This window comes from Pan paniscus, chromosome 2 (assembly GCF_029289425.2).
Source record: "Pan paniscus chromosome 2, NHGRI_mPanPan1-v2.0_pri, whole genome shotgun sequence".
Lineage (NCBI taxonomy): Eukaryota > Metazoa > Chordata > Mammalia > Primates > Hominidae > Pan > Pan paniscus.
In genome coordinates, this window is record NC_085926.1 from 41,618,582 (window position 1) to 41,633,126 (window position 14,545).

Here is a 14,545-nt window from a genome sequence, read left to right on the forward strand (position 1 = left end):
GAAATCGCTTGCTTAAATATCTTTTGATAAGCAATTCCACGTCTCATTTATGGTACACATATATTCGCACATATGATCAATGTCCTATTTCATTAACTGTAGCTTTGTTTTGTAACACCAAAAGATTAGGAAAGAACAAATATTCACCTAAAGGAGACTTGTTAAATCAATAGGTAATATTGATAAAATGCAATGCTATGTATCTGTTTAAAGGAGTGGCACAGATAGTATATGAATTACATTTCAATAAAACTGTTAATTTTTAAAAGAGGTCCAGAAATGGTATAGACAGCATACTACTGTGTATGTGAAAAACAGTACACACACACATACACACACACACACACATACTGGCAGCAGTGGTTCTCTGTGGAGGAAGAATTGCTTTTCTCTGTATACCCTTCAAATACTGAAGTTCTGAACATGTTATGTATTAACTCTGAAAAATAAATTTTTAAAATTAAAATGAAATATAAAACCAATGTAGTCATATTCCCCAATCAAACAGAATTTTTATGAGGTAACATTCAAAGCGGCACAAGGGAACTTTTTGGAATGATAGAAACCCTCTTTATTTTGATTGTGATAGTAGTTTACATAATTATGTACCATTTTCAAAACTCATAGAACTGTATACTTCAAATGAGTGACTTTAATCCATGTAAATTATATCTCAATAAACCTGTTTATTTATTTATTTAAAGATTACATGACACCCGAGGCCTCTTGAACAATGCTGATAGAAATGTAAATTGGTAAAACCCACCTGGAAAACTCCTTTGTGGTACAGTGTATCTGTTGGATCTGGTTTACCAAAAGCCCTCGGACTCAGCATTTTCACCTCTGCATAGGAATATTCATGGCTGCACTATTCATGACAGCAAAAATACGGAACCCAGACTTTGTTAAAAGTAAAATGGATTGGGCAACTGTGGTGTATTTGTGCAATGGAAAGCCAAGAGAAGATGATTTGGTTTGAAAAGTAGCATTGCCCAGACCAAGGAACTATTGGCAAAGGGCATAAGCAGCAAAAGATACACACACATTCCTTGACCATATGAAGTGGTAGTCATTCTTACTTGTAAGAGAAATACATGTTAAAATTACTCTGAAATAACTCATTTCACCTGCCACAATGGCAACATTGCAAAGTTTAATGAGTTTTGATGGCAAGACTTGCAGAGAAGTAAGCATCCTCAGATATGTCCTTTGGAGGCATGAAATAGTAAACCCAAGGGAAAGAAATTTGGCCATATAAAAAAAAAAATTCAGTGTATTTCTCCTTTGATACATCAATACATTTATAGGAATTATCCTATAAGATATACATTCATATGTACAAAATTACACATTTATGAGAGTATTCATTATTTGCAATTACACAAGATTAGAAACAAGTCTATCAATTAGACACTAGAAAAGTTATAATACATCCATGCAATGGAAGATCTTACCACTGTAAAACCCAATGTAGAAGCTCTCTATGTATTGATACAGAAGCAAATCTAGAGGACAGTTAAGTGAAAAAAAAATCAAAGGGCAGAAAAACATATGTAACATGCTGGTTGTGTATAAAAGAAACAAAAGAGGCTGGGCAAGGTGGCTCACGCCTGTAATACCACCACTTTGGGAGGGCAAGGTGGGTGTATCACCTGAGGTCGGGAGTTCGAGACCAGCCTGACCAACATGGAGAAACCCTGTCTCTACTAAAAAATACAAAAACAAATTAGTGGGGTGTGGTGACTCATGCCTGTAATCCCAGCTACTCGGGAGGCTGAGGCAGGAGAATAGCTTGAACCCAGGAAGCAGAGGTTGTGATGAGCCGAGATTGTGCCATTGCACACCAGCCTGTGGCAACAAGAGTGAAACTCCGTCTCAAAAAAAAAAGAAGAGAGAAAAGAAAAAATATTTATTCACATTAGCTTGCATTTGGATACATAATGAATAAAAATACTTAACCATAGGGGAAGATGAGGAAAGAACAGAATAAACAGAGGAAGAAATGAGACTTCTCAGTATCTACCTTTTTAAAAATACTGTTCTTTTTTCTCCTACTAAAAATCAATTACTCATTCCAAAATGTTAGACTTAAAATGCATTCTTAAAAATCCATTTAGGGAAATAAAACAAATTCAAAAGTCTAATTACTTTTTCCTTCTTCATCCCTTCCTTAAGGTTTGTAAAAATGGACTTTGCAAGTTGCACACATGTTGCTAGGACCTCCCTTTGAAGTGAGGGGGACAATAATTGGTCTTTAATGCATTGCTCTTGATCCCCTTGACCTTTGGAGCCTCAGCCATAACTGACATAAGGCAAGACTTATTTTAACGCTGTTTTTCAAGAAAAGCCAAACAGAATCCAGAAAGAGACCGCAAATAAGACACAGGTATCCAGAAAGAGCTCACAAATAAGACAAAGGTAGCATTTAATGGGGAGAGGGGTGGTAAATAAGTAATTTCAGTAAACAAAATGATTTAGATATCTTTGTATATCAATATTCAAACTGTATCTTGCCTTTTTAAACTGTTAGTGTTCTATATTATGGCTATATCATAGTTTATGTTTTACTTATATAAAATTGTATAAATTTTATACAATTTTATCATTTTTAAAATTATTTGCCTTAGTAGAATTTTATTTGTGTATATGTGAGTTTTTCTCTAGAACAAATCCTTCGAAGTAGAATTGAAGGTTGAAGGCTGTGTACCTTTACACTTTAATTAAATACAGTGAACAAATATTCAAAGAGATTCACTGTTATCAGTAGTTAGGTGAATGCAAATAAAATGAGATCCCATTTTCATTCATTAGTTTGGCAAAGATATTGGCAAGAGTATGAATAAATATGATATGAAAAGATCTCCAAATCATTTTGATAAGTGAAAAAGCAAACTTCATAGATACAGAATGATACTATCTAGGTTTTTCTTTAGTCAATCACCACGAAGTGAATTTATTTCAGTATTTATGTGTGTGTGTGCGTGCACACATGTACACAGGTATATACACATATGTGTGTGTATACTCGTATACATACACACATATATATACATACAGATAGGCAGGCAGATAGATAGATAGATAGATAGATAGATAGATAGATAGATACATAGATACATAGATAATAGACAGACAGACAGAATTTAAGTAGCCAGAAGAAATTCAGGAGGACATACACCAAAATAATAACAATTACTACCCCTAGGGGAGAAACCTGTAAGGCAGAGGGTGTGGGGGATGGAGAAGCCAAGGAGATCTCTCGATTTTACTGTTAGAATTTAAGGCAAAAACAGTATATTCAAATGTTACTTGTTCAATCAAAACAAAAAAACACAAAAACTATTCCACTAAATTCTGCTTGTAAACTTTTTTAAAAACTAGAGTAAACGGACTTCTAAACCTAGTCTCTAATCACTTTTAAGATAAAAAAGATTCTATAGAGGCCAAATAACTGTTTCTACTTCTCTAGGGTTTTTCTCTTCAATATGAGGAAATTAAGCTGAATAGAGTTGGCAAGAAGGAAAAGGAGTCTAGAAAACGTGACATGTGGAATGAGCCAAAGTTACATTTTAAAAAGCAATTGCAATCTGTTCAATCTAATGAAAGGATAAAATTAGGATACAGTATTCGCACATGATGTCAAAAGTCCAGGAAATAAATAACTATCTGAATTTTTATGCAACTTCTAATACAGATTCACTCTTTAGAATTAAATTTCTTCTTCAGGAATGGAGAACAATCCCTTCTGAGTGATGAATTTGGAAGGCTCATTGCTCAGGCTCTCTAAAAGGCTATAGAAACACTGAAGCAAACACTTTGCTTCCAATTGGCAAAGATAAAAAGGGTATTAACTTAGGGCTCCCCGGATTCTTTTGCAACATGGCTCAGAATAGACGGTAGTATTTGCATGGCATCCTTTGGAAATGGATGAGGGAAGGTAATAGGCTCGAGAACTACTACAGCCCCAGCACTGTATAACCCAAAAACCGTGAGCAACTTGTCACCTGTGACTCAGTCACGGCAAATCTATGTGCCCTGACACACCCACTGGGATGAGTGTTTTGGATATGAGTACTTTTTAAAAACAGCCTTTCTTGTTTGCTAGTAACAACAGTCACAGTGGCTCATAATAATGCAATACTTTCTGTGACTGGACAGCAGACCAGAGGAAATCAAGATGGTTGGGGCTATGTGATTTAGTTATTTGCTAAAGACCAACTGGTAGGTCTGGAGATGCACTGCACCTACAGATGGTATTCAAACCCCAAAAGGTCCTCAGATACCACCTGTACAAGAAAAGTAGTTTTGTTGTTTGAAAGCAAAAAGAACCTCTTCCTTTCTCCTTTCTTCCCCTTCTGTGGACCTCTCAGACAAACTATCTTTACAAAACTAAAAACATCCCAGCAACTAGTTCTAAAGAAATTTGGCATCATCATATTCAGTACCTTCAATAAAGATAAAAGCTCTCTACCACTTAAAAATAAAAAATAAAAAAAAAAAGTATGTCGGCCGGGCAGGGTGGCTCATGCCTGTAATCCCAGCACTTTGGGAGGCTGAGGTGGGTGGATAACCTGAGGTCAGGAGTTCGAGACCAGCCTGGCCAACATGGTGAAACCCCATCTCTACTAAAAATACAAAAATTAGCTGGGCATGGCGGCGGGCGCCTGTAATCCCAGCTACTCGGGAGGCTGAGGCAGAAGAATCGCTTGAACCTAGGAGGTGGAGGTTGCAGTGAGCCAAGATCACGCCATTGCACTACAGCCTGGGTGACAGAGTAAGACTCCATCTCAAAAAAAAAAAAAAAAAAGTATGTCAACTACATAAAATGGTAGCAAATAACAGTCGATAAATACTATTGAGATTTAATAAACTGCTCAGTACAAAATGAGGCACCAATTTTTAAAGTACATATATTGTTTCATCTCTTAAAAGAAGTTATCATTTTAAAGCAGCATGCATTCCACAGTATGCTGACTCTAATAAGAATTAAAAATATGAGAACGAGAGTCAAAACAGCATAAATGACAGATATTACAATCCATGAAACTTAAAAAAATGATGATTTTGACAACTCAAACATTAGTCTTTTGGAATCTCATCTTTAATAACATTTTCACAACACATAAAATTCATTTTATAGGTGAGACACAAGAAAAAGAAATTTGAACTTCCAGTACCTTGTGAAAGTTGGGTTGTGTTCAGTCATCGCGACTAGCAGTTTCAGAGCATATGCTGGTACTGGGTCAGGTTCTACAAGAATGTGCTCATACCTGAAATGGTAAAGACATTTAAAAAATACTCAGTAGGAAAAATTATGTCCAACCTTGAATTCTATATCCAGCCAAACTATCAATTTAGCTTAAGACAGAAAGATATTTTACACACTAATAAAGATTTAAGTAATTTACCTCTCATGTGCCCCTTCTCAGAAAGTTACTGGCAAATATGCTGTATTGAAATAAGAGAATAAACCAAATATAGAAAGACAAAAGGAAAAACAACTCAGTAGTTGTCCTCACTTAAATGCTACTCTCAACAATAGAAATAATATAGCATAAGGTACAAACATCTGAAAAATCTGAAAAACATACAGACTCTGAAATAAATTTATGAGTTACAGGACCTACACAGGTTACTTAACCTCATGAAGTCTGAAACAACTTCACTTTCCAACGCTGATAATGATACTCACTTACTTCATAAAATATTGCTGTTGGGAAGATTCAGTGAGATAATCCATGTAAAACAACTAGTATTGAGCTAGGCATATAGTAAGAGATCAATAAACATTAGGCATCTGTGTTGAAGGTCTCCAAGAACACCCTCACATTCAGAGACTCGCTAGAGAATTCACAGGACTCAGCATGGCTAAGATGTAGCACAGCAACATAGTAAAGCCACCTCTGAATCATATGGGAAAGGGTGCACGCGGAGGACTAGAGGATGTCATGTGCTGGTTTCCTTATGTCCTCTGTCTTCCATGAGGGGTCACACGCAGCACACTCTTCCCCCAGCAATCAAAATGCAGCACGTGTGTGTGATGTTTCTGCCCAAGGAAGTCTATGAGTATTCAATGGCCAAAGTTTTTATGAGGGGATGGTCACGTAGGCAACCTCTATCTAAAATGTATCAAAATTCTAGATTCCCGGAAGGAAAGCAGCTGTGTTCAGCATAAACCAGACTGTCTGCTCAAACAGTTGAGGCACAGTGGACTACCCTTATCAGCTGTTAACTGGGTGCATTGCACTCTGACAGCCAAGTTCCTAGATGTCTAGCCAATTACAATATTTTGTTTACAAAATTTTTGTAAACAAAAAATTTTATGGATGGCAGTATCAGGCCTGCTATGTTAACTCTTTTCTGCACAGCATTCTTATTATTAATACTTGAAAATCCTAAATTAAATTTATTACCAAAGAGAATAAAACTCAAAATGTTTTCATCACAATTTCCACAACAAAATTTTCCCAAGATTGTTTTCCCATGTGATTTGCTAGGCAGAGGCCGGTTTATGTACTATGTCTTACCTATTTGAGGTTTGCTCTCCAGTATGCAGCACTGTGTAGATGCTCAATAAACAAGCATCAAATGAATAAATGAACAAACTAACCAATTTTATGATTTACTTCTCTGGAATAGCCAACAACTAAAAAGGAAGAAAAATATCTCTAAAATTCCTAACTGGATATTTTAAAAATCTATGATATAAAACAGATGCCTTTCATCTAGAGAATAGGGCCCCATGCTTACTCAGAGCTTATTTACTCTCATTTTGGAAATCATTGTATAACAAGCCTAATTATATAGCCTGTAAGCCCACAACCATTAAAAAGGAGCTAAGTAAAGAAAAGAGACGGACTATTACAGGAAGGCAACCAATGAATTGTAAGAAGTAGGACTTGAAAGCATAAGAAAAACAAAAAAAAGCAGTCCCAAGAACCCCAAGCAAAGAATAGTCTGTGGAGCATTTAATACAGAGTAAGAATTTGCTCATACTCAAATGGGACCTGAGAGCCCACTACACACCATAATGTTCAAAACTGGGGTAACGAGTCAAGACAATGTTAAGTGGAATACAGTGTTCCATTTAAGAAGTCAGCAAATGTCACATTTTAGAAAATTTGCTTAAATTTTAAAATTATAGTAGTTAAAAGATTTGCCCATGTATAAAACATACAGTATAATCAAGCGTAATTTCAAGAATGAAAAAAATCAATCTTAGGAAATGAGTTAATATATTTTATCATATAAATAAAACAAATATCAAGCAAAAATCTTTAGGGATAATAAAAATGTCTGATAAAATCTAACGTCTACTTAAAATTTTGTTTAAAAAAAGACACAACTTAGCATACTGGAGAGAGATCATTAGTTCCTTTCTCCATGAATTCTTATGAAATAAAAGGTTCTTGCCATCTTGAGTAAAGAGTAGGTAAGAATATTCTCAAAGTGTAATGATTTGCTAGAAGGACTCACAAAACTCAGAAAACTTGTTATACTCCCAACTATGGTTTATTACAGTGAAAGGATGCAGATTAAAATCAGCAAAGAGAAGAGACGCATAGGGCAGAGACAAGGAGAGACCAGGACAAGCTTCCAGCTGTCATCTCCCAGTGGAGTTGTACAGTGTTTACTCCTCCCAGTAGCAATGTGTGGCAACACTGGTGAAGTACTTACTACCAACCAGAGAAGCTCACCTGAGCCTTGGTGTCCAGGGTTTTTATTGGAGGTTGGTCATGTAGGCATGGACCACTTGTGGAATTGACCTTAGTTTCCCAGTCTCTAGCTCCTCCAGAGGTCAAGCTGATGTGTTGTAGCCCAAGGCCCCCATCATAACTCACAATGTTACTACCATAAATTATCAGGCATGGCTCAAGGTCTCATGTATTCAAAGGCACTCTTACCAGGGAGGATATTCCAACTGCTAGGAAGTTATCTCCCAGGTGGCAGTCAAGGACCAGTTTCTTTAGAATGTGCAAAGTCTGAACATCCTACACATGATGAGTTAACCCTTTATAGCATACATCCCTAAGAAGGAAACTGAGAGGCACTGTCATTAAAGTCAGAAATAAAATAAGAATCCTCTTCCACTGCTTACCAGTATTTGGAAATTGTCTGGCCAGACAGAATCAAATTGAAGTGATGGTGAGAAACTTCTGATGAGTCCTTCATGTACCCTGGATAACCAGCTCTCCTTGTTCCCACTCCAAGACATACTTGAATTACAGAAGGACGGACCCACAAGCCTGTGAATTTTTATAAAGCTTCCCAAGTGACTGTCTTATTCACATGCTTGTGTGGAAATCCCAAGAGGAAATATGGACAACTACTACTTAGAAATGTAACAGAAAAAAACATTCTCAATACGGCTAGAAAATATATCTTAAAATAGACTTGAAAGATACAGAATCTAAATTTAAAAAGAAAACATTGGCCAGGGATGGTGGCTCACACCTGTAATCCCAGCACTTTGGGAGGCCAAGGTGGGAGAATTACATGAGGCCAGGAGTTGAGACCAGCCTGGACAACATCGTGAGACCCTGTCTACAAAAAAAGAAAAAAAAATTATTTTTAAATAATTGGGTGCAAGGGCACAAACCTATAGTACTAGCTACTCAGGAGGCTGAGGCGGGAGGATTGCTTGAGCCCAGGCATTTAAGGCTGCAGTGAGCTACGATGGCACCAGTACACTTCAGCCTAGGTGACAGAGCAAGACTCTGTCTCTAAAAAAAAAAAAGAAAAACACACACACAAAAAAAAACACTGCTGAAACATTACTGACTGAAATCAAAGTGTCTTGAGGTCGTTTGAAGTTATCTAACCTTGAAACAGGAGGGAAGAATAAAGCTTATACTAGCTTGTGCATAAGAATTTTCATAAAGAATATCGTTCTGTTTTCCTCCTGTTGGAAAAAATGAAGGGCAAAATTCATAATGGGCATGTTTAGAATACAGATATTGAATATATTTTAGTTTAATCAAATGATAGGTTTATAATGGTCAGCAAGATCTAGCCAAAAGTAGGCTGTGATTTATTAAGCTCGTCTTTGAAAGAGCAGCTAGTAATTGAGTCCTGCACTCCTTTGAATGCAACTTAGCAGAAAAAAATATATAGTGATGAGCGCTGACTCTTGAAATGGCCTCAGGGAAGACTAACCAGTGAAGAGCTGGCCCATTCTGATGGACTAGGGGCTGGAGAGGAGCACTCCTAGTGCCCTGAGGCTGGCCAGAGACTAAGATCACTGTTGACGTAACAGTGCCCTGTCCGGACAGTATCCCTGAACCTCACACTTCTTCCTCTAGGATCTTCTTTAACCAAGATGTCTTTGCTAGGGGCCAAAGCAGCAGAGATCCAGGCAGGAAAGACCATTCACACTAAATTCAGATCCATTCCAAAGAAGAGAAAATCCCTTTAAAAAATCACATATTCGGGACCTAAGCCAAGAATTTGAAGAGACAGTCCCCAACTCTTAATTCTTCATTACCAATCCTATAATTAATAAATCCCTATCTTGTCAAGTGCCTGGTATAGACAGTGCCCAATTAGGTTATCTGGGAGAAAACTGAAACTCGCTATCTAAATAACTCTGGATAATCATGAGAAAATATTCTGAGGGATGTGATGAAACAATTGGTCAAGTGAAGAAAGTGTCTCCAATTTTGTTGAGGGGAGGGAGAAGGAACTGTATAATAAAGAAGTCCATTCTGCAGGGATTAAGTCAGAGACTCAAATTTTCATCTCGATAGAGTGTGCTCTGAGAATTTGAAGGAGTGATTCCAGAATAATCAGCAAACTTTAGGGTTTGAGGAATCTTCCTACAATGAGGAAGATTCTGCTAAATGAAAGGCTAGACTACATTATAAAACCACAATAATTATTACATATAAAGAATACACGTATACAGTCATGTGCCACATAATGACACTTTTGGTCAACAACAGATGGCATATACAATAGTGATCATATAAAAATTTTTTTCTGTACCTTTTCTGTGTTTGGATACATAAAATCTTACCATTGTGTTACAGTTGCCTGCAGTATTCAGTGCAGTAACATGCTGCATAGGTTTGCAGCCGGGGAGCAACAGGCTATACCATATAGCCTAGGTGTGTAGTAAGCTGTGCCACCTAGGTTTGTATAAGGTAAACTCTATGATGTTTGCACAATGATAAAACTGCCTAATGATGCATTTCTCAGAAGGTACTCCCACATGGCACATGACTATAAATCAAAAGAAAAGAAAGGTAACACCTAGAACTGGACAGGAAAGAGTAAATTTAGAAAGGGAGTTAAGCTGGTTAGATCATATCTCAAGAAAATGTATCTCTAATAAACTAAAATTTTAAGGAAAAAATTTTGACTTTATTAGAATACCAAAAATGAGTAAATTGTTGGGTAAGAAGGCCTCTTTAGCATAACAAATGTAAAATGAATGAGAAAAATACTTATACCCTTAAAGTTTTTAAGTTAAATATTTCTCAATGGCAAAACCACCATAAACAAACCAAATGAGGAAAAGATAACTTGCAGAATGTAGGTAAAACAAAAAAGTTAATATTCTTACTATATAAAGAGCTTTTGCAAATCAATAAACAAACCACAGAAAAATGGACAAAATTCACAGAGAAGGAAATAAATGGCCAAGAAGCATCAGGAAGAAATGGTCTACTTCATCAACATCTGGAGGAATGCAAATTAGAGCTACGAAGGGTACAATAAAATGGGCAGTTTCATAAAGGGAAGCTGGTAATATAAACTGTTCTTCCTGTGTAAAAATATTGGCAGAATGTATTAAATACCTTTAAAATGCATATAATTTTAAGGGTCGGGGGGAGAGACAGGGTCTCCCTTTGTTGCCCAGGCTGGAGTGCAGTGGCAAGATCGTAGCTCACTGCAGCCTCAACCTTCCAGGCTCAAAGGATCCCCCAACCTCAGCCCAGGTCCCTCCCCACTCCCACCCCAAAGTAGCTGAGACCATAGGCTCATGCAACCTAATTGTTTTATTTCTTGTAGAGACAAGGTCTCACTATGTTGCCCAGGCTGGTCTCAAACTGCTAGGCTCTAGGGATCCTCCCGCCTTGGCCTCCAAACCTGCTGAGACTACAGGAGTGAGTCACTGTGCCTGGCCAAAATGTATATGAATTTTAACACAGAAATTCTATCCCTAGAGATTCTACAAAAGGAAATAAGGCGGCTGCCCCTACCGGGAAGTGAGGAGCCCCTCTGCCCGGCCAGCCGCCTCGTCCGGGAGGGAGGTGGGGGGGTCAGCCCCCCGCCTGGCCAGCCGCCCCGTCCGGGAGGCGAGGGGTGCCTCTGCCCGGCCGCCCCTACTGGGAAGTGAGGAGCCCCTCTGCCCGGCCAGCCGCCCCGTCCGGGAGGGAGGTGGGGGGGTCAGCCCCCCTCCCGGCCAGCCGCCCCATCCGGGAGGGAGGTGGGGGGGGTCAGCCCCCCGCCCGGCCAGCCGCCCCGTCCGGGAGGGAGGTGGGGGGATCAGCCCCCCGCCTGGCCAGCCGCCCCGTCCGGGAGGGAGGTGGGGGGATCAGCCCCCTGCCCGGCCAGCCGCCCTGTCCAGGAGGTGGGGGGGGCGCCTCTGCCCGGCCGCCCCTACTGGGAAGTGAGGAGCCCCTCTGCCCGGCCAGCCGCTCTGTCTGGGAGGGAGGTGGGGGGTCAGCCCCCAGCCCGGCCAGCCGCCCCGTCCGGGAGGGAGGTGGGGGGGTTAGCCCCCCGCCTGGCCAGCCGCCCCATCCGGGAGGTGAGGGGCGCCTCTGCCCGGCCGCCCCTTCTGGGAAGTGAGGAGCCCCTCTGCCTGGCCAGCCGCCCCGTCCGGGAGGGAGGTGGGGGGGTCAGCCCCCCGCCCGGCCAGCCGCCCCGTCCGGGAGGGAGGTGGGGGGGTCAGCCCCCCGCCCGGCCAGCCGCCCCGTCCGGGAGGGAGGTGGGGGGTCAGCCCCCCGCCCGGCCAGCCGCCCCGTCCGGGAGGGAGGTGGGGGGGTCAGCCCCCCGCCCGGCCAGCCGCCCCGTCCGGGAGGGAGGTGGGGGGGGTCAGCCCCCCGCCCGGCCAGCCGCCCCGTCCGGGAGGGAGGTGGGGGGTCAGCCCCCCGCCTGGCCAGCCGCCCCGTCCGGGAGGGAGGTGGGGGGATCAGCCCCCCGCCCGGCCAGCCGCCCTGTCCGGGAGGTGAGGGGCGCCTCTGCCCGGCCGCCCCTACAGGGAAGTGAGGAGCCCCTCTGCCCGGCCAGCCGCCCCCTCCAGGAGGGAGGTGGGGGGGTCAGCCCCCCGCCGGGCCAGCCGCCCCGTCGGGGAAGTGAGGGGCACCTCTGCCCGGCCGCCCCTACTGGGAAGTGAGGAGCCCCTCTGCCCGGCCAGCCGCCCTGTCCGGGAGGGAGGTGGGGGGTCAGCCCCCCGCCCGGCCAGCCGCCCCGTCCGGGAGGGAGGTGGGGGGGGTCAGCCCCCCGCCCGGCCAGCCGCCCCGTCCGGGAGGTGAGGGGCGCTTCTGCCCGGCCGCCCCTACTGGGAAGTGAGGAGCTCCTCTGCCCGGCCACCACCCCATCTGGGAGGTGTACTCAACAGCTCATTGAGAACGGGCCATGAAGACAATGCCGGTTTTGTGGAATAGAAAGGGGGGAAAGGTGGGGAAAAGATTGAGAAATCGGATGGTTGCTGTGTCTGTGTAGAAAGAGGTAGACATGGGAGACTTTTCATTTTGTTCTGTACTAAGAAAAATTCTTCTGCCTTGGGATCCTGTTGATCTGTGACCTTACCCCCAACCCTGTGCTCTCTGAAACATGTGCTGTATCCACTCAGGGTTGAATGGATTAAGGGCGGTGCAAGATGTGCTTTGTTAAACAGATGCTTGAAGGCAGCATGTTCGTTAAGAGTCATCACCACTCCTTAATCTCAAGTACCCAGGGACACAAACACTGCGGAAGGCCGCAGGGTCCTCTGCCTAGGAAAACCAGAGAACTTTGTTCACTTGTTTATCTGCTGACCTTCCCTCCACTATTGTCCTGTGACCCTGCCAAATCCCCCTCTGCGAGAAACACCCAAGAATGATCAATAAAAAAGAAAAAAAAAAAAAAAAAAAAAAAAGGAAATAAGGATGTGTCCAAGGATGTAGCCATAAAAAATGGTCTTTGTAGCATTATATATAATGTACAATACTGGGGAACTCCTAGATACTCAGTGATTGGGAATTGTTTAAATGATTTTTAGTACATCTATAAATGTAGGTATAGATAATATAATAATAATATAAGACAGCCAGTAATATGGTGTTATATAAATGTAGATATAGTCACAGACATAGATAATAACATAGACAATAACAATACAATGTCAAGGAATAGTGGGGACAGACAGGTTCCAAACAGAGAATTTCAAAAAGTACTAAGTAAATCTCACCAGGAATGAAGAAACCATAGAATGGAGCAGGAAGATATTAACTTAAAATGGCAGGCAAGAAGCAAAACGCTGAGAGTCTTGAATAGTTGGGTAAATACTGTTAATGTGTTCTACAATCTTCAGGTTAAAATGTTTCTAAGCAAGGGAAGGATTTGAGGAAGGTAATGTGTTAAAATGCAAATCTGACAGAATGCAACATGGATCTGAGGCTTGAAGAGTTTACAGAGATGTGTGTGGAAAGAGATATTCTGGGTTTAGGTAAAGAGCAGGCTGCCAAACAGCAAGGACACTGAGGTAAAATCTAACTTTTGAGAAGGTTAAAGACATTCCTCTAGACTGCTACAAGAAAGGGGTAGATGGCTGATTCTTTTTGGCATTTTCTGCACATCTCTTTCAAAATGTGAACTAGATGACATCTTTAGTCAACTCCAAAACTTTATAAAATGAAATTGGGTATAAATTAAACAATGGTTAACTTCAAGACTTCCCAGTCTTGTGATTTTTATGTGATTGAGCTCTGTGTGATTCTCTGGTGTTTTGCATGGATACAAAGATAAAAGTACATCAATAATTAAATGGATATGTAAATGAATAGTGAAATGGACAGTTGGGTGGGAAAACCTATATATATACTCATATATATAGGTATGTATATATGTATATACATACACATATACATATATATACATACACTTTTTTAAGTAAAAGAAATGTAGGTACTTCAAAATAAGTGTTAAATATAATTGCACATAGTAAGCTCTACTCTCTTCTGGGCTGTCTCTTCAATTAGATCAACAGCAAATTTTCATTATGAAAGCCTTAAATAGATAAAAGAAATGACTTCAATAACACTCAAGGTTTACAAAACATATGCAAAGAACTGAAGTGGTAGAATTATCCTGATTGAGAGGGAGCAAATAATATTTATCTTTATGCTCTATTACCTACCGTTAACTCCCAAACTATCCCAGTTTACATTTCGGTAGTTTGTAACCCAAAGAGGGAGATCACTGTACCTAAATGTGCCAATTTAGGCACAGACTCAAAACATTATACAATGATTAAGTAAAGGAAAAAAGGCAGAATATGATGATGCTTTTGATGCAAAAATATCTGAAGTTAAATTTTATCTACAAAAGATTTATCAAA

General features: G+C 40.9%; 1 protein-coding gene across 9 annotated transcripts in view; it reads right to left on the reverse strand.

The window, feature by feature from the left end:
- The window catches only part of ULK4 (unc-51 like kinase 4), a 721,105-nt gene that overhangs the window by 417,401 nt on the left and 289,159 nt on the right, over positions 1–14,545 (reverse strand). For all 9 annotated transcript variants that reach the window (XM_055109707.2, XM_055109709.2, XM_034956180.3 and 6 more), the window contains one exon: positions 5,178–5,270. In XM_055109707.2, the coding sequence (XP_054965682.1) occupies positions 5,178–5,270 (93 nt within the window). The remainder of the gene's footprint in view (positions 1–5,177; positions 5,271–14,545) is intronic.